This window comes from Phaenicophaeus curvirostris, chromosome 4 (assembly GCF_032191515.1).
Source record: "Phaenicophaeus curvirostris isolate KB17595 chromosome 4, BPBGC_Pcur_1.0, whole genome shotgun sequence".
Lineage (NCBI taxonomy): Eukaryota > Metazoa > Chordata > Aves > Cuculiformes > Cuculidae > Phaenicophaeus > Phaenicophaeus curvirostris.
In genome coordinates this window covers 37,821,565-37,844,603 of record NC_091395.1, presented here as the reverse complement: position 1 = coordinate 37,844,603, position 23,039 = coordinate 37,821,565, and the positions used below count along the sequence as shown (strand labels likewise).

General features: G+C 36.5%; 1 protein-coding gene across 4 annotated transcripts in view; it reads left to right on the top strand.

Moving 5' to 3' along the window:
* KLHL2 (kelch like family member 2) overlaps positions 1-21,904 on the top strand; it is a 63,827-nt gene extending 41,923 nt beyond the window's left edge. For 3 of the 4 annotated variants that reach the window (XM_069855806.1, XM_069855807.1, XM_069855808.1), the window contains 10 exons: positions 5,457-5,566; positions 6,730-6,846; positions 7,838-7,987; positions 8,912-9,029; positions 9,674-9,871; positions 15,190-15,291; positions 16,242-16,370; positions 20,556-20,696; positions 20,841-20,984; positions 21,604-21,904. In XM_069855806.1, the coding sequence (XP_069711907.1) occupies positions 5,457-5,566; positions 6,730-6,846; positions 7,838-7,987; positions 8,912-9,029; positions 9,674-9,871; positions 15,190-15,291; positions 16,242-16,370; positions 20,556-20,696; positions 20,841-20,984; positions 21,604-21,632 (1,238 nt within the window). In that variant the 3' untranslated portion in view covers positions 21,633-21,904. Of the gene's footprint in view, positions 1-1,336; positions 1,404-5,456; positions 5,567-6,729; positions 6,847-7,837; positions 7,988-8,911; positions 9,030-9,673; positions 9,872-15,189; positions 15,292-16,241; positions 16,371-20,555; positions 20,697-20,840; positions 20,985-21,603 lie in introns of those variants that run through there. The other variant, XM_069855811.1, reaches the window with a different exon arrangement.
* Positions 21,905-23,039: the final 1,135 nt, after the last annotated feature.

Here is a 23,039-nt window from a genome sequence, read left to right as displayed (position 1 = left end):
ATGAGTGTTGCTAGTCCATCCTCAGTTTTAGCCAGGGATACATCTTATATAGTCTTCGAGGATGTTCACAAAATAATGATTTTTCCTGAGAACATGGTGCATTTTATAGTTGTTGTCAAGTTATGTACAACCAGAAGATAGATTGGTAAAGCCTTTTAATAAAGAGGGGTATGCATCCTTGGACTAGGGAGACACATGGGGAGTGCTTAGGCCTTGACATATTTCTTAGCTATAACCAAAGAATGATAACGTACTTTCACTCACTGTGTAGGCTGGTATGGGGTTTGGAAACATTGGATCTTCCTATGTCTTTTGACGGCAAGCTTTACACAGCAAACATTCTTGGCTTTTAGCATTGTGCTGAGAAGATGTTGAGGAAATGTTTGTTTGGGAACCTTAGCATGTGTTGTGTAGCAGGGATTGCTGCTTTTTACTTTGGGATACAGCATTCTTGATTCTGATGCTTCGAGTCTAAAACTTTGAGCCCTGACTAGACTTGGAAGCACGCATATCTTCTGTAGACTATTCTTGTGTATAGTCATGTATGAGATTGAAAGGATGTAGTTAGCAGAATTGTTCGTATGATTCTATTTTGAGTAGCAACGTCTGTTGCTACACTTCTTTTATCTTGGCTGCTATGAATTTCATGGTGTTCTCAAAAGCAGCTATTTAATCATAAAAGTGACAAGTAAATCAGACTTTAGAAAAAAAAAAAAGATTCTGCAATGTTTAGCTTCTGCTGGTTCTCCAGCAGCAGAGCTTGTGTCTATCCCCGTGTAATAAGGCTGGGGTTCCTGCTTGACCAATGCCTTATGTTAGGCCATTAGCAAAGACCTTTTGTCTCAAGCCAAAAAATCACAATGTGACATTGTGAATTGAAGCAAAAAATTTTGAAAAGTAGTTTTTGCTCAATGTTTTTGCTTCTTCTGCTTGAAAAATTTTTATTGTTCTTTTAAGGGAACATAAGGCCTAGATCTTTCCAAGCTCTCATGATCTTCACTACTCTAAAACAAGAGGTTGTCATGTCAGAAAGAAGCTACGCTTCTGGAAGGTTCCAGCTGTTTTTGTAGCATTATCTCATCAGAAAGATGCAGGTACACCATTTAGTTCATAATAAATATCATTATCTGTTTTGTGGGATAGGAGTAGTTGGCCTAAACCTGACAAAAGACATTTATGAAACTATGTATTTGATTGTGATATTTTGTTTCACACATAATATGCATTGGATTACTGCCCTGAAAAGACTTAGGCAATGTAAAGGTATTTTCCTTTTTTTCCAGCTGCAGCCTCTGGCACTGATAAGCTGTGGTCATCTTTTTCATACCTCTTAATGTGGCTTTAGGAAGATCTTTGAGGATTTCTGAAAGCATACAAAATGTTAAAAAGATTTCTGGAAATTGGTAGGTATTAAGTGTTATCAGCTGCTGGTGCAGCTCAGGAAAAAAATATTAGAAAATGACTGAAGCCTGTTAATGATGGAACAGACATTTAGGCAGTCTTCACCAATGTTGTACACGGAGACAAATGCTGACAACAGTCAGTATCATAAAACATAAAGGAGAAGATGGGTTACAGGCTTTTATTTTTGGCCACTGATTCTCTGGAAGGTTTTTAATCTGAGAGAACTTCAGCAGAACTTTGCATGTGTACTTGTTTATGCCATTTAGTAAAGGCAATTAAGCCAGAGAAGGTTTGACTGTAGTTAGATAAATGATTAAAATGGCATTTGTGAATTAATCCACAACGCCTTATAGCATAAAGTGTCCTGTTCAGATTTCATATGTTACCCCTCTTCCTATGTAATTGAAACATGTAAAATTAGTGTTAATATCTTTGTGGCCAGCAAGACTATGTGCCTTTTGGATAGAAGGGTAGATCAAGTGCTTACTGCTGCTATGTGCATGGATAATACGTCTCCAGATTCATAATGAAAAATAACAAAAAGTGGTACATTTACAGTTCCTTTCATCTTCCTGTTCTCTCTACACTGACATTGCTTATTGTACTTCCAAACATTTTCTTACTAGCCCCTTCTATGTTGTTAAGAACTTATTTTCCCCTTTTAATTTATCCCTGAAACTGAAGTCCCATCCTACTGGTACAGGGGGAAAAAAGGACAGATCTTCAGCTATTCAGATAGAAACTGTCTCTGTCACTTGAGAAAATGTGAAAATCTGCTTTTCATATGCAATTGGAACAGATACTTTGGAAATGTCCTAAAATGGAAAAGATTTATTTTTTTTTAAAGGCAGATTTTAGTTTTGATAATTAAGAAGTAGGGGTTCTGCTTGCTTAGGAAGTAGGGGTTTGGGAGCCAAGTCTCTGCGGATCCTAAGCCAGCTTGTTACCAGGCTGCTTGACTCTTGAGCCAGCTGGCTTCAACGTGTGGGTAAAGCGGCAAAAAGTGGGACAAGACTCCAATACAAATTTGTCAATGTCACACCCTGTGTGGAAAATTCTGATTTGGAAAACAAAAAAGAAGTTTGTTCTCTTGTGAAAGATTCCAGCCAGATAGTTCTGTCCCTTTGCTTATCTAGATGATGTTCCTGAAGAAAGTAGTATGTTACTTAATGCAGCAAATAAAAACCAAGCTAATTTGAGATTTTACAGGGGACAAATGCATGAAATATTTAGTCACGTCATAAGGTTCATGACATTTGATGGTACTATCTGGAGATCATAGAATGGTTTGGGTTGGAAGGGGTCTTAAAGATCATCTAGTTTCAGCCCCCCCGCCATGGGCAATGGCAAAGCTTTCAGAAGGTGAGCAATAATACGGTATAATACAAATCCTAACTCAGAAGAAAAAAAAAAAACTCACCCTCCAATACTATTTTTATCTCATAATTACTGGAAAAAGAGGCTCTAAGTGGGATTTTTGGAACTCTTAGTACTGAATTATGTTATTTCAAAGATGCTGATATGCTTCTTGTGAAAAGGAAGCAAAAAAAAATTCATTTATATCTAATAAAAAAATGACATATCTTCAGCGCTTCAACAGTTTTAGGTAAATTGTCATTGGTAGATTTAGTTAGTGGTTTTGCATTTCCTTGTTCTTTTTCAGTTTCTAATTATTTTAAATAATTCATTTAGCTGTAATTTCAGTTGACTTCTGCCAAAAGGTTATCATCCATACATCAGTTAAGATGGTCTCCTTGACAACAAGAGATCTGATTCTTAAGCAAATAGCGATTTCATCTTACGTCTTTTTTTTGGTGATTAAAATTTACATAGCAATCTATTCTACTATTTCTCTTTTTTCTGTAATTCATTCAGCTGAGGATTCATTTCTTAGCGTTGCTTGAGAACCTGAACCTATAACTATTGACTGAGTAGCTTAATTTCTCTTCCCACCCCCACCCCCCCCCGCCTTCTTTCTTCTCTTGGTCACATGCCTTGTTTTATGCTTTAAGCATACAGGCTGACATCCAGTAAAATAGTCTTAGTTTTTGTTCAAGTACTGTGTATTTTTTCAGCATTTCTTCTAGAGTTCTCTTCCTAGTGTGAAAACAGGAGACAGCCTCACATTTACTGTATCACTCTGAAAATTGACAGCATTTACTTTTTTGGTGTAGAGGCTGGATCGCTTCCTACTTAGAGCATGTAAATCTAAAGCAACTTTTAAAAAGCGAAACTTTTGTGTGTGAGTCTGTAACATCAACTGGATATTTCTAGTTTATGAAGTGTATCCCTTTGGATGTGAAACACTGTTGGATCAGTTTTCTCAAGGCAAGATTAACAAAGCTTCTAAACTTCAGATTTGTTTGAGATTTTGACGGGTGTTGCTTCTCCCTTCCTGCTTCTTAACTCACTTCTGAGAGAAGTCAGGCATGTTTTGTGGCACTGTCACTGGAAATTCAGAGTTTCTAATAAAACTAATTCATGCAAATTACCTTTCTCAATTTTTATTTGCCATATGCAAATAGTAAAATTAATCCAATACTTATCTCAATAAGCATACCTCAATAAATTCTGCTGCTTAAGGAACTGCATATTTGTAGTCTGAAAAACAAACAGACATAAAGATTTATAAGGGGTGAAAAAGTAATAGTGGTTATAAAAATCAATAGTATTTCTCCTCACCTCTTCTCTCCCATTTCCTGAAGTATGGCAGAAAGTACTACACTGGCATCATCGGAGAATGCTACAGAATTGGAGTGACCTGTAGTGACGATGATTGCATGAATTAAAAGATTGATAGGATGAGGGATTGAAAAGGTGAGGACTGTCTACTTTAGATAGAGATGAAGGCTAAAAAGGAGTGTAGAATAATGAATGATTCTGAGTAGATAGGTTGCAGGTATTAATTGAAAATTGATTAATAGTAAGCTGCATGTTAAGTTTAGATGTGAAGCTTTTTGTTTAATGAGACTGTGGTGTTTTAACTGTAGGAAGGTATTGAAGTTAAAAATGTAACAGGGTTCAAAGGGACTGGACTGTATCTCACCAAACTCATTGTTTAGTAGTGTGGTTAAGGTAAAATATCATCCTTCTGGCTATTTATCTCTAATCTTTCGTGCTTATAGTGAGACCTTCATGGGAGGAGGTTTTATCATCATACTTTTTATATATATTCAACTTCTGTCTGAAGCAATTTGTGCTAACTCTTTAAAGGAACAGGATGCCGAACTGGCTGTAGGACAAGAATTATACTGTGTTCAATTTATCTTTTTATTCTCTCTGATCTTCACTGCAAAAAAAGCTATTTTACCCTGCAAAGTTGACCTGAAAAAATGTAGACTTCTTGATCTGGAAATACTCAACATCGTTAAATTTCTTTAAACAGCTTAAGACAATTTGTGGAGTGTGGAGTCTTAACTATGTTAGCACTAGTGGAGTGATAGAAAAGGCTTGTTTGAATGTTTTACTTTTTTTACTTATTCTGAGTGAATTCTTAAATTCCCAGTAACAGCTGTACCTTCTAACTTCTGTTAAAAATAGCTGAAGAGGGGAAAACTAACAGTTAACTGGATTGAGATGCTTCTCAGCAACTGAATGGCTTAAAAAGCAATTTTAAGGAAGGAAGAGGACGACTGAACAAGAACTTGATAAAGATATATGCTCTATGTTACAATAAAACGTCTACTTCTACAATGAAAACATTGCATTTTGTCAATTTGGTTTACTTTAAGTTGAGGTATTTGAAAAAAACAATGAGGAAAAACTGTATATATTTTACACAATGTAGAGATTGTGATATGTAATATGCTGAAAATGATAAAGTGCTGCTTTTAGTATTTTTTAAATATTTCAATTCTTTTTAAGAAACTTTAATATAATGCTGCTTGTGAGATCAAGCTTTAACCTATATAAAATGTTTTAAATTAAAGTATTGCTTCTAGGTATGGCAAAATAGCATTGGCTTTTTTCTCTATTTTTCCTCTGCTGCTTTAATGCTTGTTGTGAGATATACTCAGCACTGTATGTTAGAATCCTGCTTTTCCTCCAAACAGAACAGCACTTTTCTGATGTCGTACTTAGTGAAGAATACCTCAATCTTGGTGTAGAGCAAGTATGCAGTCTTATATCCAGTGACAAACTCACCATTGCCTCAGAAGAAAAGGTAAGACTGTGTGTATCCTAGTATCCTTTTTATCCCTTGGGTTGAGAGAGCAATCTTTCTCTTACTGTTGTTGTATACTTGTTTGAGTACATTCTTTGTCTCCTCAGTGAAATTAGGCATGTATTGTGCTCATTTTTAAAGGATTTTTTTTCCAAAAATGTTGTCAGTTGAAAATTAATCTCAAGTCTTAAAAGTCCAAAAACTGTTCTGTTAAAAAGTAGAAACTAGATTAAATGGAAATTCCTTCTTATCTTCAAGCAGAACAAACAGAACACATGCTGCGAGTCACATACACATGCTGTTTCTGCTAAAGCCATTTTTGAAGCTCTGAGGTCTTCAATGAGCCCATTGCATCTCTTTGAACCTCTAATGGTTTTCAGGTTGTAGATGTCTGCATTTTTTTAATCCAGTTGTGATCAATTTCAGTTATGTTGGATTTCTTTTTTCCAAGGACTATGCAATTGTACTAACCCCTCTGTTTAAATAAGGCTAAATCATATTCAAAAGCATGTTTGAATACTGGTTTTATAAGTAGGTAGTGTTTTGCGTTAAAACCTTTCTGAAACATTGAGTATAAGAACTATTTGCTTAAACTGAAACTAGCAGAGTCGTGTTGCTGTTCCCGTACCCTGAAGGTCCAGTTTTATCATTTTGATTTGATACATGGGATCCTGCTTCTGTGAAGTATAATTAAGGTTTTAATGCTCTAGTGTATGATGAGTTGCTGTGCTACAGAGGAGAAACTAGACTTGGGATTGCTTCTCCTAGTAAGACTCAGTGATGATAAGTCATTTGAACGATGATGTGGGAGGTCAATTTTCCAAGAAAGGAAGAAAAGTATGTGGCTTGTAATAGCCCTGTTGCTGTGTTGTTTACCTAGCTTTATCAGATGTTTGGTATCAATGAACTTGTGTGCATTTTGTTAATGTAGTGCAGCTATCCTTGAAACACCAGTAGAGGAGTGGTGTAAAAAGAGACTGGCTACTGCATCATCAGTATTTTGTAGTGGGTAAATATGAAAATAATGGGAGCTGTAACTGCTGTTGTCTTTTCTCACATTAGGAATTTTAGCATAAGCAAAAACTGGTTTTGGAGGCACACTGATGTTTACATGCTACTGAATTTGTCAGTCAAGGGACTTGCATTTGTTTGTTTCCTGGAAGGTATTTGAAGCAGTGATAGCGTGGGTAAACCATGACAAAGATGTAAGGCAGGAGCTAATGGCACGCCTGATGGAGCATGTTCGGCTGCCTTTGCTTTCCCGTGAATATTTAGTTCAGGTAAGCAAAAAAGGAATACTAATTCTTCTGCATGTGGACATTTCAGTTTATCCATCTGGCATTAAAAAAAAAAAAAATTCAATTTAAACAACGGTGTAATATAATGTTACTGATAGTAAAAATAAACAGCCACCATGACATATGCACACGCACACAATGAGTCAAATGAGGGATTGCTACGCAAAGGATGTAATTTGTAAGTGATTTATTTGTTTGGCTGACTACTTGTCATGCTGTACTGGTAATCTGAATGATTTAATTAGCTAAGATCAGGTTAGCCTTCATTTTCAATATGATATCAAAAGAAGTGTTGTATCAAATAAGGGAATATAAATTTCAGAATTGAATTCATTGTTTAAGTTGTTTTGGAGTTGCTGATAAAGGAAACGTATTGTGCCTGAAACAGGTAAATAATTTTTTTTCAAATTGTATAAGATAATTTTTAATATTTAGTTGTCAAGTCAAATATTTAAGATAGAAAATATCAGTCCATTATTAGCATTGTTTAGTAGGTGTAGTAGCAGGTTGCTGGGTGTTTATTTTAGAAATTCTAGTTTTGTGATATGAATTTCCTCCACCTTGTGTAGGTTGTTTGTAGTTTTTGTTTTGCTTTTGTGGGCTTTTGTTTTGGTTTGCTCTTCTAGTTTCTTATTGCTGTGGGGTGGTTTACTGGTTTATTAAATTCTTTTCCCCCACCTCCCTTTTGAGGTGCTCTGTACTCTTTGTATTTGAAAGGTCAAGAAATGTGCTTGATTGTGAGGAAGTGATTTACCTTGCCTAACACTGTTTGTTCTATTTACTAATTAAGAGAATCATCATTTTTTTTTCCACTGACTGGATATTGCCATCACATAAATTCGTGTCTTAACTGTGGTTAAATTATAGTCATCTGCATTTGTGTGATATAACACAGGCTTTATTGTGTTTCAGATTATTTGTGTTTTAGTTCCTAAATGTGCTCAGACCTTGTTAAACTTCTATTAATAAACAGAGAGTTGAAGAAGAAATATTGGTGAAGAACAGCAGTGCTTGTAAAGATTACCTCATTGAAGCTATGAAATATCACTTGCTGCCAACTGAACAACGAGCATTGATGAAAAGCACTCGAACAAAACTGAGAACACCTGCTAGCCTTCCAAAAGTAAGACCCTTATTTTTCCAATGTATTTATTTTTTTCAAACTCCATTTTAACAGATTTCATGAGAACATGACCATGACTCGGGGTATTCCAGTCAAAATTTTCATAGCAGAATTATTTATCACAAAAATATAACAAATGATTAAATTTATACGCAGTACTACTTGTGATACGGACGTTTTAGTCTCTCACCTACCTTCCCCATGCCATGTCCCCTCCCCCTGAAAAAATATAAGTTCTTTTTTAATAAGTTCTTCAGCATTTGAGAAACATACAGTTGTAAGCCTGGTGTTAGAGAGGAAGTTAGCCTGTTTCTTACTAAAAAAAAACCAACAAAATGTCCACAGAGAAAAAAATTGGTGGATTTATTCAAGTTTTAGCTAAATCTCGTGTTCTGTTCATTTTAGAAGAAGAAAACAGAACAAACATCAGATATTATCTCTTTACCTGTGAAGTAAAGAAATTTCCTCTTAGTACTATTATGGCAACTGCAATAATGGAATAGGAGATTCCCTTCAGGAGATTTAGCACATTTCTCTCAAAGGAATCTGATAAAGCTGTTCTGTGATGGATGGTCACAGTGCCATTGAACATCATAGATGCTGAGTTCTCATGTCTGAGGTCAGAGTAGGATGTGAGAGCATAGCAGAACCCACCTGTTTCATGGGGACTCCTAGACTCTTAATTGCATCCTGCTTTTCTATCTCATATTTCCTCTGGATGTGATTAAAAATTGCATGTGTTTTTTTTTTTTTTTAAAAAAAAAATAATTTCGCCCAGTCTACAAGACTCAAATTTCTTATTTAGGCTAACTCTCTGTTGTCATTTCTCATACAGAAGCTCGTTTTATTTTTTAACCCATTTTTGGTCTTTCAGGTACTCTCATATATGCAAATAATTCATAAATATTATTATCTCCCTTTTAGTTGATGATGGTAGTGGGAGGACAGGCACCAAAGGCAATTCGCAGTGTTGAATGCTATGATTTTAAAGAAGAACGCTGGCATCAGGTGGCTGAATTACCTTCCAGAAGATGTAGAGCAGGTAAATGGTGCCTAATTTTTTGTTATGGTTGGTAATGCTTCAGAATTTAGGCATCTGTTTAAAGCATTGTGTGTTGTTTGGAACAATACTTAAGATACTTATCTGAGAATAAGTAAGTCAAGGCTAAGCCTTCAGTAAGCATCCTTAAAATTTGAATTATTTGCTAATCTGGAACAATACACACTTGATAACTTGTTCTTGATTTGTGTTTCACATTGTATCTATGGGAAGTAATAAAGCAGTTTATTCTAGAGATTGCGGAGGATAAATAAATTTAAATATTAATGCATTATAATAATGAGTAATTTTACTATTAAAATACCCTATTATTATTAAATGAGATGAAGAATGTGAAGAAATGACCAACTGATACTAGAAATGTAAAAATGTGATCATAAAGCAGCTGAGATATCCAAGTAAGAAGAAATTCAGCAAGCATATTATTTGGAAGTGGGAGCTATTAGCAATAAAAAGTATAAGAATTTCTAGTGCTCAATCTGAATGAAGCTCTAAGACTGTAAAAAATCTGATAGTGTAGCAAGTACTGTAAATTGTGTCAAGTATCTGCATACTTAGGGCAGTATGGAATAAAATTAACCGACAGATGAAAACGCTCATCATTCCTCCCTGTTTCCCTGCTGTAGGAATGGTGTACATGGGAGGCATGGTTTATGCTGTTGGTGGTTTCAATGGTTCTTTGAGAGTGCGCACAGTAGACTCCTATGATCCAGTCAAGGACCAGTGGACCAGTGTTGCCAACATGCAAGACAGGAGAAGCACACTGGGAGCAGCTGTATTAAATGGCCTTCTTTATGCTGTGGGAGGATTTGATGGGAGTACAGGTATTTTTTTGCCTTTATACACTGCTGATTAGCTTTGACTGCTCTTGACATAATTGTATCAAATTTGAATGCCTCTTTCCTTGTAGCTGTAATGATACCAAGCCTGAGGGTGACCTGCCATCTTGTGGTGTGGAATGTGCTTTGGTAGTCACAACCTTCTACCTGAACACTGGACTGTTTACTCTCATTCTTAATGTTCTAGGAGTTATTGACTAGTGCATCTTTGACACATTCCCTTTCAGTATTCCTTCTGTAGTCAGAGCCTTTAACTCGTGGAAGGTGTGGACAGAAAAATTACCTGGTCTCTTTTGTCCTGTTTGCATATGAAATATACCTCTGCATTTTCATGTAGTGTAAGTAAGATTACTAACAACTTTCTCTGATAAAACTCAGATGAAACTTGTGTGACTTGATAGAGTTTGATGATAAAGTCACTGTATTACTTACTACATGGAGGAAATACGTGGAGAGAGGATTGGTTTACAATCTGTGTGGTGTTTTGCACAAGGACTGGGATTGAGGAGAGGTAAGGCAGACCCTCCCACCAAGTCATAGTGTTCAGAATGGACTCTTTTACTTTCTGAACTCCTTCTCTGAGAGGAGCCTACATGCAACTGGATCCTGTCCTAGTCCCAGACTTGGTCAAGAGTTTATGGCTAAGAGATACAGAGGGTAAGGATTATATGTGTTTATAGTTAAAGGATTACGTGTCCACACACAATTCTTTATACCACTTACATAAGATTTCAAAGTTTCAATGTGCTTTGCCACTCAGCTTCTCTCTGGGCGTCCTGTTGACCGCTGCCAGGTGTCAGATCACTCCAAAGTCCAAATCCAAGGTTTTGCAAAGCAGACTCTCGGACATCAAATTTCATACAAAATAATTTAATGGAAGGATACAGCAGTATGGTCAGCTCCAGAGAGAGAGAGGCCATCATGAATAGAGAAATCAAAGAACGAATGAAGAAATTTAAACATGAATAAAAAATTTGGAACTGGATGATCTTTGGGGTCCCTTCCAACTCAAACCATTCTATGAAAGAAATCCCCAAGCAATTACAAACTTACAGACTATTTGAAAGCATCTCAGGTGATGATTTGGTCCAGTAGTAATATTTAAGTCTGAGATTTTTTGTTTCTCATTGGATTCCTTTGCTGTCTTTCAGACAGGTCATCATCTTGTCTTAGTGCCGTAGGTGTTGATGATCTGTATCATTGAAGCCTCTGTATTTTCTATTCTTTGTCAGCTCTAGAGGCCTTGTTTTAACTGAAGAGTTTGTATGGGCTGGGAAAGTTTTTAAGTCGAAATACCCAGCTTGTGGCCTAATACTTCATCAAGTCTAGCTGCTCTTGAACTCTAAATGATTTGTCTATTATTGTTACTTATTTAAGCTAAACAACTAATCCCTGCTAAAGGGGAGAGTTGCGTGCAGTCTAGCTGCTGTCCAGGGAGGATTCAAATGGGGCTCATCAGCAATCTGTCATTGGTAAAAGATCTCATTGTTTTGAGGAGCACCCTTGAGAGGCATCACAGCGCAAGGGGAGATCATTGCCGTGCAGCCACACTGCCCAGCAGGGAGGGCTCAGAGAAGGCTCACTTAGGCTGTCGTATATATGGTATAAAAGTGGTTGCCTCAGAGTCAAACCAGATATAATAGAGGTATGCATTAGGCTCCTTATAGCCACAACTTATTGGTGTTTACTGTGTCTCTCTGTTCCTTCTGGGTTTCCTGGAGGAGTTTTTGGTCCTTTACCTCCTCCTTTACTGGTTTGCTTGGGAGAGGGGTGGAGTACGTTCATCACAAATGCCCCCCCCCCGACTATGGTCAATCCACTTTTATCAGCCTCTTGTCTCTATGTCATAAATATGTGGCATTCTGGCACATCAGAGGTATGAATCCAATTACTTGATAAACTGCTTGGTTTGTGTCATATCAATGTGATTTATATACTGTGTTGACAGGTTTGCAGATTCACTGTAATCAAATAGTTTTTAGTACTGTGAAAATATTATTGTTACTTGCATTATTGGGAGATTCCTTGTGGAGAACAGGGAATATTTGTTGAGTCACATAGAAAGCTTTAACACACAAAATGACAGAAAGTAACAAGCATAACTTGTTAGAGCTAACAAAATCACAATTAAATTAAGCTTTATATTCAGAATTCCTGTTGCTGTTGATGACTATCTGAATAAGGTGTCCCACTGGGGGATGTGCCAATTAAGTCAGGTCATTGTGTTGCAGCAGGTGTTTTTTTAAATCGTGATATAATGTATAATTTGATTGTAGTAATTGATAGGCTGTGACAGGAGCTGAATAGTTTATGTCACAGCCCATAATTCATTTTGATTAGCATAAATAGAAGTAGTCCACGCTGTATCTTGAGCTTGTTGATGTATGAATCCAGTGTGGTTCATGCTGGCAATGATTAGTATGATTTGTATGTTTTCCTACATCACAACTGCAAAGTCACTTGATCATGTTTTATTATACAATTCCTCCCCACCAGTCTTCCATTATATTCCCATATTCCACCCCCTCACTCAAGCAACCACATCCACTGGGTGCTGGCCAAACTGTCCATTTGGGCTTGTGAGATGTATCGCGCAGTAATTTATAGATTCATGCAATAAACACATATGTAAAAAGGAATAAACACATTTCCACAATAATGCTTTGAGCCAAGTGTCACACGCCAGTTAAACCAGTCAGTCAGCTAGGCACCGTCAGGTATGTTGAAGTAACACATGCCTTCAAAATCAAAGCAGTACTTATGGTGTCGAAGGAGGAAACAGTTCGCTGACAATCAATTTTGTAATGTATATTGGCATACAGCTGTTACCTACTCAGAAGAAATAGCAATCAGAAACATTAATATTGAAATCACTTAGCATAATATAATTCTGCAATACAGCTTCTGGATTTGGCACACCCATGAAACATGTTGTCTATAGACTTGCATTTTCCCTTATTTAAAAAGCAGGTGATTTAGACCTGATTCTCCTCTGCTGTAACTAAGTATTTACATGTTGATCTTGTGGAAATGTGCCTGTATAACCACATTACAAGGTGCAATGAGCCACCCTGTGATAGTAGAGGAAAACAGGAGTGTCATCTCCCAGTGATACTTAAGTTGCTCCACATTCTTCAGTTAATATTACTTGGAGTTTGGTAACTGAATGTAGGGTAGTTGTCCACAGAGATTGGAGAGCTATTGTTTTACACTTTTTCAGACTGAATTTCAATTTGGTGTTGAGATGATGACACAGTTGCAGTGCTATCTCCTTGAGATGAGGCACAGGTATTTGTCAGAGATGCCCGAAATACAAGAACTCAAGAATCTAATATCGGATAGGGATGTAAAATAAGAGCAGATGTGAGGGTATAATGCAATGGAGCCTTGTAATGCTGTGGACAAAAATCCTACAGGTTCTGAGTTTTCAGCTCAAATCATCTGCCACAATCTCCATGAGACTATATTGCTGAAATTGTTACTTCTAAAAGAATATTCTTGCCTAGGCATGCGCAATTGTGCATGCTGAATCAAAGCATTTTTGTGGGCATCAAAGGCTTCTTGTTGCTTGGTTCTCTGTCAAACAACCTTTTTACCAGTTAATCTCTGCAAATGGTGCATTAGTTTCAACAGATGTGGGATGCAAGTTCACCAATACCCTAGAAGTCTCAAAAAGGTCTGTAACAGGAAATTGCTGGACTGTTTACCATATTTGATATTTCTCTTATCTGTCCATGCCAAACTATTCACAAAACTTGTACAGTTGTACTAGGACCTTGTATTTTCTTTCGATAAATCAGTCTTAGGCCTGTAAATGTGCTTTCAGCAGTTTGGCAGCTGCTTCAGTTTCTTATTGTTACTCAGCCATAATCAATAGATCATTAATATAATAATAAACAGTATCAGTACCCGGCCACAGTGCTACATCAGCTGCTGTCCTTTGGTGGCAAAGGGAGGGGACGGCGTTTGAATCCCTGAGGCAATACTTGGAAAGTATTGGTAAAGGCAGTAGGTAAAGGCATTCTGGTCTTGGCTTTCTGAACCAGTTGAAAGAAAGCATTAGCAAGATCCATCACCACTCTCCAGAGCTACAAACCTTTGCTAATGTCTTCCACAAGAGCAATCTTGTGCATGCCGGGTGTGACTTCATTCAGTTCTGTACAGCCCATAGTCATTCTCCCAGCACTATCTTGTTTTTGAACAGACCAAACAGTATTATTAAAGCAGTCATATCTTCCCTAATGATTCCCGTTTGACGTGCCTGAGTGATGTAATTTCCTCCACCACTTCTCCCTCCCTGGCCCTGGGAAGGGGTGGCTCCTTGGGCCCCACTGGCTGCTGGTGACTCCTGCTCTGCTCGCCAGCCTGGGGTGCTCCCAGCGCCTTTCCTTTCCTTCTACAGGAGTGCAGTACTGTTTTATAGTTACTGCTTGGGTGGGTATGGGCAGCCTAACAGGATTCCATTTCAGGAATCCACTCAAGAGCCTTATAAATTGAATGACAAATTCTGTTTGCAGAAGCAACCATTTAAGGCCAAAATGTATGGGCTGTTATCACTTACACACTGATAAGCTTCTACTTTTTGGACACACAGATGCAATTATCTTCCAGACGCTCCAAATTTTCTTTTTACTTTATGCGCTCCTAAAGAGGGTCCCTTCTTAAGGGGGAGAAAAGGGTTAATGCTCCTTCCTGTAGCAGGCACAGGAGGAGCTGAAATTTGCTCTCTCTTTTTGGTCTGACTTCATATTCAGGGAGATTTGAGGGAAATAAAAAAATCATCCTTCCCCCAGTTTGCTATCATTGGCATCACCCCACATATTTCTACCCTGTTCCTTGGGGAATACAATTAAGAGTTCTGATCTGCAAAATGTCAAGGGGATGGAATGCTTGCACAAGTGTACTTTTGAACTTTCCTTCCAAGTTTTGCATTTTTTCCTTTTCCATTTGCAGTTGTTTCTGCAGATGTTTATTCTCTTCACAGATGCATTAAACCATTTGTGCAGAGTCCATTATTTTCCTTAATAACTATTACTAAAGCATATGTAGGAGAGGGCATGATGACTTAATTAAAAATAAAGAAAAAAAATCCAGAGAAGAGCTCCACAAAAGCTTTTATTAATTTGCCCACTTTCAGACACTAAATATGGCTTGACTGTAATTGGCCTTGTGCCAATTTGCACAGTAATTAACAGTCCTTAAACAAAATAATTTGAATTTTCAGATATGAAGACTTTTCTGGAAGGCAGACAGTATGTTACATCTAGATTTATAGAGACAATAACTTTATATTGTCTTCATAGGTTTATCATCAGTCGAAGTTTACAACCTCAAGACTAATGAGTGGTTTCATGTAGCTCCAATGAACACAAGAAGAAGTAGTGTTGGTGTAGGTGTTGTTGGAGGTAAGTTGAGAAATGATGTTAAAAAGAAGAGAGAGTGGAAATGAATTACTAACCTTACTACCCTTTCTCACTTTTGAAAACATACTTCAGATTTATGGGTTTGTTCAGTCTTGTAATTGAAATGGCATGAAAAACAAATAATCATTCTGCTTGGTTTTGACCAGCTTTTAACATACTTATTTAATTTTTTTTTTTCAGAGCTTCAGTTGTGTGTGAGGCCAACTGAGCAAAAGCTTGCTAGGCATGCAGCTCTCACTTATGCATCTTGGCAAAGCTAGAGAGGCTGATTACTAAAATGATGACCTTACAAATTAATTGGTCTTTAGTGATGTAGCACTGTTGTATTCTCGACTGTTGTCTGTGGCTGACTTTGCTGGTTGTGTGCTGGGGATGATCTCGAGGACAGTGCCAGGAAAACTGCTGACTTTTGAGCCAGCTTGGTGGTGAATAGTGGGGATGTCACTTGCACAATGTAGATGTGGGCTGACTCTTGGGTCTTAAAACAGTTATAGGTGTGTGTTTTAACTGCATAGGAACCAGTGCTGTTTCTGATACGAAAATGTAGACTATACAATCAATTTTCATCTGAATTTTTGATATTTCTAGGAAGGCTATTTGTGAGCTCCAATGTGGACATACTAGAACTAGCTTGCTTTTGAGCAATTCTTAATTAAAAATACGTCAAAGTGCCTTTATATCCCAGCTAGGCAATTTAAAATCTTTTTACTTACGTTGTTCTTGTTAGAGAGCGGCTGCCTTTTACATCCTAAAAATGACAAGAACTGTAGTGTGCTATCTTAAATTATTTACAAACTAGTAACTCAATAACTGATTGACAACAAGTATTGATTAGTAGCTAATTCAGAGAATGGTGACTTCCCCTCAGCCTGTGTACTAGTACAGTCTGTGTGTATTAGAAATTTGTAGGTTTCTATTGGTTACTTTTCTAGGTAAACTGTATGCTGTTGGTGGCTACGATGGGGCGTCACGTCAGTGCCTTAGTTCAGTAGAATGCTATGATGCTAATACAAATGAGTGGACCTATGTTGCAGAAATGAGCACCAGACGGAGCGGAGCAGGTGAGTGGACAACTATCCTCGTAAAACTGAAGCAAATTTGTGGTTTTAAAATATATCTAAAAATATAAAAGGTAAGATAAAGTCTGAGATTAATACAGTGGATTAGTCTTAGATGGCTGATATATTACAGGTTATAAATAAGGACATGTCCTACAGAGTAAGAGTCAGTCTCTTAATAGTAAATACCTTTCCTTGCTTTGTCATACTTTTCATATTCCTCTTCTTCCCGTAACTTCTGATGTTTTTAACATGCAGACTAATATGCATGGATTGTGGCAATTAATTTCATATCACCTAAATACTGAAGTATTAACATCTAGATGGCAAGACTGAAAAAAATTGCATTCTTTGTCTCTTTGCCAGTGTGGGGCTGATTTTTCCAATAGCGTTTTCAAGTTGAGTTTATATGCGAACTTTGACTAGATTTCTACCTCTCTGGAGGACTTGTTCTGCATTCTGATTCACCACTGGAAATTTTGTTCTTGTTCATTCTGAATTTTGTATTACTAGTTTCATCCTATTAATTCCACTTATGTACCCTTTGTTTCATCTTCAGTAATTCTCATCACCTGGTGTTTACATCCTTTGGATATGTATAGGCCACTACATGTTATCCTTCCTTATTGTTTAGCCAAGAAATATCCATTTATTTCTTTCTAATCTTAAAAATCCCTTCTTTTTTTTTTTTGGAATTTTTTCTTCCTCTCGCCATTCTTACTATGTATATTTCTCTTTAAAGACATCAAAAGTGCCTGTGGTATTTTGCTTTTGTTTAATGAAATGATGCTTCCACAGCTCCAAATTGACTTCAGCATTTTCATTATCTATTTATTATTATGGACTCAAATCTCATTTACTGTTCACTATCCTCTATTTGTCTTTTGGTATTTCAGGTTTTTTCAACTCGCAAAAGTTGGTTTATTTCTCTAAACGCATTCCAATGGACTTTCCAAGTCAAATTGCATTATATTATTTTTCTACGTTAAGTTTTCTTAGTTGTTTAAGTCACTTTTTGCCAAATACTCAATGGTGCATTTTAGCAATGCCCTTCAGATATCTACTGGTGATAGCATTAATTTGCTTCATAATTGAGAGATGTTGCTACAAATAAAATTGGATAGATTTCCATTATGCTCAGTTAATGAAAAGTTGGGATAACTATGAATCATCTTGTCTCCCATTATTCTTTATTAGCTCTGAACAGTTTTTAATCTGTATAATGATGTTTAAATTCAGTCCCAAATATTTCAAAAGAAATAGATTAAAATCATTACTAAAATTAAGATATCTAGTTTGTGATACTTCCATTATACTAGTAGAAAATCAGCAAGTCAATATGTCTCTTATTGCTAAATGTAAGTTTTGATTGTGTTTCTAAACTAAAACTATGAGGTTAATGAAAGGAACATGATACACTGTATCTTAAAAGAACAGTTGTCTTGTGAAACTTCCAGTTAGTCTGTGCACCTTGAAGGAAATTCTGGATTAAAAACTGGCCAGAGTTGCAGTCAGGATACTGTTAAATACTCCTGTCTAACATTGGCAAGTTTTGAAGAAAATATTTCTATGAAGTGGGCAAATTACAAGTATCATTATAAAGACAGTGTTAGTGGGTTGTGACAAAGCTTCTTTTTGCAATCTGCCTGCACACCCATTTTATCTCGGTGTTTGGTTTTTTTAAATATTCTGGTTTTGCAAACTATCATTGTGCTTCTGGCCTATTTATAATGCTTGATATTTTCAGTCTTTTTTTTTTTTTTTTTAAATGTTGAATTAATTCTAAAATTTTGAAATTTAGAGCCTTAGATACACTAACTACTGGGATCTTTCTGCCCCTCTCCCCCCTCCCCTTGTCACAGAGTTCAGGACCGTGTTTGTTTACTCAACTGTCTGCTGCCTTTTACCTTGTCCTGTGTTTTAAAAAAAGTTGGAGAGGGAGGGAAGATTTTATTTGTGCATGGGGGAGGAGTGGGCTGTAACGTGAAAATCATGACTGTTGATTGAGCTTGGCTGTAGTGGCCAAATATTGAAAACCACTGGAAATGTTTCAACTGGCAATCGGTCCTGGTGGCGTTATGGGGGCTAACTAAAGAGAATTTTGTTCCTGTATTTAATCTTTTGATCTCTGGTCATGTCAAGGAACTTAAGCCCACCTGTCCTGTTCCTACTGCTTCAGCTTCAGAGGTTAACCCTCAGTTACTCTTCTTTAGTTCTAACCGCTTCTCAGTTGATCATTACGGGGACAAATCTGTTTCCAGCAACATATTGGGATGAGGAACTTCAGAACCAGATATAGGCCATTTGGGAGGGATGAGAGATGTAAGACAGGGTCCTGAAAAATGGGCAGGAAAGAAAAATAACAAAGAAAGGAGAACTCAGAAGACGGCAACAAGAGGATACAGACGGAAGGAGCCAGAAATAAGGTAGGACTTGGAAACTGGGTGTGGGATTAAGGGAAAAATGAAGCACCAAAGAGGAATGGAGGACTTTGATAGCTCCTTATTTTTAGTAAAGAAAAATGGCTGTGTGGCAGAGGGAAAATGTTACAAGGAAGGTCAGTAGCTATATAGAAAGCCTGGGTTGGGGGTTTACATCACATCATATATTTAAACTAAATATCTTAGCCCTCCTTCTAGCTCCGTAATGTTTAATGCTGCAAAAGATGATTGTTTTATTATCCTGCCCAATAAAGTATGATCAGAATGGGAGAAAGAAAAGCTGTCATGCTGTACTGTGACATGATAGCTAGAAATAATAGCAATAAAAGAGGAATTAAATTAACTGGTAAGGTTATTGGGACATGTTAGAAGTGAATATCACTGATAAAGCATTAGATAGCATGATTTTTTAGGCAGTGTCCTATTAAGAAGCTATTTTTCAGACTTGCAGTACTAATTAATTCTTCCAACTCTTCCCCTCTTCCTTTAACTATTAAAATTGGTCTATTTAATAAGAAAATGTAGTTCTTTCAGCAGGAGTTGTTTCTTTCCCCATATAGGAATGTCTATTATGTACAATATTACTGATGTGTTTTCAGAGATATTTCAGCTGACTAATAATGTCTCAGGATTCTTTTTTTTTTTAAACCCAGTATGTTTTTTTTTTTGCTGAAGTACACAGGTGATCTTTTGCATTCATATTTGCTGTTTTCCTTTAACAAAGATTTTAAACCGTGCCGTTCCCATGGAAGCTTTTAAGAACTATATTTACAAATCCGTATCTTAGCTTTGATTTTTCATAACCTTAAATGTGACAATATATAAGATTTTCCAGTGTACTTTCACAGTAGTGTTTTTCCAATTATATTTATGGTTCACTACTTACAAATTTTAATGCAAAAAACACCCTACATTTCTGAAAGCTATTATATTTGGGCTCTGATAGTGCATTATAAAGTGAGGAATTAATGAACAGGCTTTTTTTCCTGCTTCCCCTCTTACCACCTTTTCAATACGTGCAGCCCAGTTAGCAAGTAGATCTAGACTAGCTTTATTCCTTTATCCCAAGCTCAAAGATTTGTTAAACTTTTGTTATAAAGGAGACCCTAGGAATAAAGGAGACCTTTTATTATCCTTTTGGACGTTTTGATAACTGAAGCTTGATTCCAGGGAACTTGGTGTTCTCCTCCAAATCCGGGAGGAGAAAGGTGCTCACTGCAACTCTTAACTTTATTTCATGTATATGATGACAAGGTATTCCAGCACTTCAGTGGAAACATCCTTATTGTGCAATGTCTATCCATTCAGCTTTTATCTCCCATACTGCAGTTTTTTACTTTCTAAAAATTCACTTGCCTTATCATCTTGTCAAGATTTCTGTTATGCTGGCTGAGCGCACTGTCTCATCTACTGTCACATTTACTGTCACTTCTAATAAATCCTAAATTTCAACAATCCTTACTTTCCTGCGCATCATTTTTCATCCAAGATTTTCTAAATCTTTTGTTGCAGAAAAGCTCTGGTCTTTGTATGCTGCAATATGGTAGATGGGCATGCAAGACATTTTATCCTCGTCTTGCTCTAGTTACTGTCTTTTTGCTTTAATGCATCCTGACCCAAATGTTTTCTGAAATAGTTCCTAACTGTATGATGGATTTTTGTTAGTGGACGTAATAACATTTGTTGTTTCTCCTTTGCATCAGTCAAACCATTCTCATTAATTTTGAGTATTTTCATATCTTCACAGGTGTTGGCGTGTTAAACAATTTATTGTATGCAGTAGGTGGTCATGATGGTCCTTTAGTAAGAAAAAGTGTTGAAGTGTTTGATCCTGTCACCAGTACATGGAAGCAGGTTGCAGACATGAACATGTGCAGAAGGAATGCAGGTATATGCAGCAATTACTTTAGAACAGTGGTAATATCATTTGGTGTAAATGGAATGTCCCTGGATTTCTGCTGCTTTCATGATGCTTTTATGGGGTGAACAAGCCTATTGCTAATTTTCGTATTGGTCTCCTGTCTGGTTTTAGGTGTTTGTGCTGTAAATGGTCTCTTGTATGTAGTTGGAGGAGATGATGGTTCCTGTAATTTATCAACGGTGGAATATTATAATCCAACAACTGATAAATGGACAGTTGTATCATCTTGTATGAGTACAGGAAGGAGCTATGCAGGTAATGTGTATGGATAATTATTTTAACAGCTAGGATAAGAAATTTGACAAAGCCCTGTCTGAGATAAAACCTAAGATATTAGAATGAGTATGAAGCATCTGATGCTATGTTTTGAAGTGTGACTTCAAACAATTATTCAGTACAAGGGAAAAACTGGTATTAAACTGTACTCAGGAGGAATTCAGCACGTAAGCAATGAGTCAGAAAGGTGATTCTGGTATGACAAGTCCTAGGAGATTTGTGTATCAATCTACAATGGTTCAATTCTGAAACTCTTTGAGATTTGATATTTAGAAAACAAGCTGTTTCAGGAATCTTTTCTTTCAATAATTGCAGTTTCTCAGATGATTTATTTAAGTGAATGTCAAAGATATATTTCACTGATGGCAAAATTAAACTAGAGTAATGAGAAATTTTTTCGTCACAAACTTTCATAATTTTGCACTAATTCAGACAACTTTGTCAGAGAAATTAGGGAAAATATGAACGCTGATGCTAGTGCACAGGTTTTTGATTGTATTCTAGTTGCAAGGTATTATATTAAAACCTGATTTTCGTATTCTTGATTTTATTAAATACTACCTAAAGATTTATGCCTTTTCCTCCCCCCTCACTCTAGGTGTTACAGTTATTGACAAACCGTTATGATCATTAAAGGAATTTTCAACTTGATTATGCGCTAGAAGCAGCCTTCAACAAGTGTATTTGAAGTGACTGAGTATCTAAGCACTTCTCTACTTGTAGCTGCACTTTGAGTCACAGTGGGAGATGTGACTGTCTACAATTACAGATGACAGATGATGAAGATTACTCTAGGCAGATGCAGCGAGTAGAATTATCCTGCAGTTAAGCAGAAGCTGTTTGAATTTTTGAAGTTGAGTGGACCATTTCTTTTTCATTGCAAGGTCTTCAAAAATAAAGCCACTTTCATAAGGACCGACCTATGTCAGTCATGACTGAGGAATGGATTGTCAGTGAAGAATGGTGTGTATTCTGGTGAAAGTAAATTTTTGTCTTATTTTTTCCAGAGACTAATAAATATATTTACAGAAATGAACTCTCAGTCTTCATAATAGGTATTGAATCCCACCTCAGTAATTCAAGCTGGCATGGGGTAAATGTTTCCTTTTATAAAACTTTTGTTACATAACTATAATATGTGCATATGTTTGTGTGAGCATAAGTTGCTTTCTATTGAAATACTTTAAAACCTGATTTTACTATTTATAATTTGGCACAGTACTTTGAATATGCCAGTACTATGTTGTAAAACAGAGTTGTATTTTTTGATATGTAACAATGCTTAACACTACTAATTCCCACTGAAGGAGGAGAGATCAGAGATGGTGTAACACTTCCTGAACAGGTGTAATTTCAAGATCTTTTTAATAAAAATGTTGTCTGTATTTATGATTTTTTTTTCTGTTCAATTTTGGTCACATTTAGGTGTTACTTCTTTCTTACCTTTTATCCAAAAGGTGAATTGGCATGAAAATAACTGAAAATTTATAATGTATGAAATTGCGTTGAACTTGCATGGTACTAAGGCCTATATATGCGTGTAACCTTAGCTTCTATTAGCTAATATCTGAATATACTGTATGTGGCCATGCTTATAAAGCAGCTCATTTTTATTCGTTCTTGGATGGCCTCCTTTTAACATGACCAAAGTTATTGTCATATTTGAGACATTTTCTTCAAATAAAAGTTTGTATATTGTTTCCTAATGCCAACAAATCGCTTAAAACGTGTTTCTCAATGCAAGTCTCAAGCTAAATTATCTTGACAGCAATGAAGTGATTCTTTTGGGTGGTGGTGGTGGGGAGGGGCTGAGCTGGTGTTCTGAAGATCTGAATGCAAGCAAGTTTGGAAAAAAAAAATTAAGGTTTAGGAACCGGTCATGTTAATATGACTGGTTTATTGCTGAAAGCTTTGGTTTTCAGTAAATTAAGGTAGTGGCCACCTCCAAGTTCCAGTGAATCTATTTGAGCTGTGAAATCAGGACGATGGTTGAGAGTAACATACATTTTTTTTGGAATTAAATGGATTTAATGG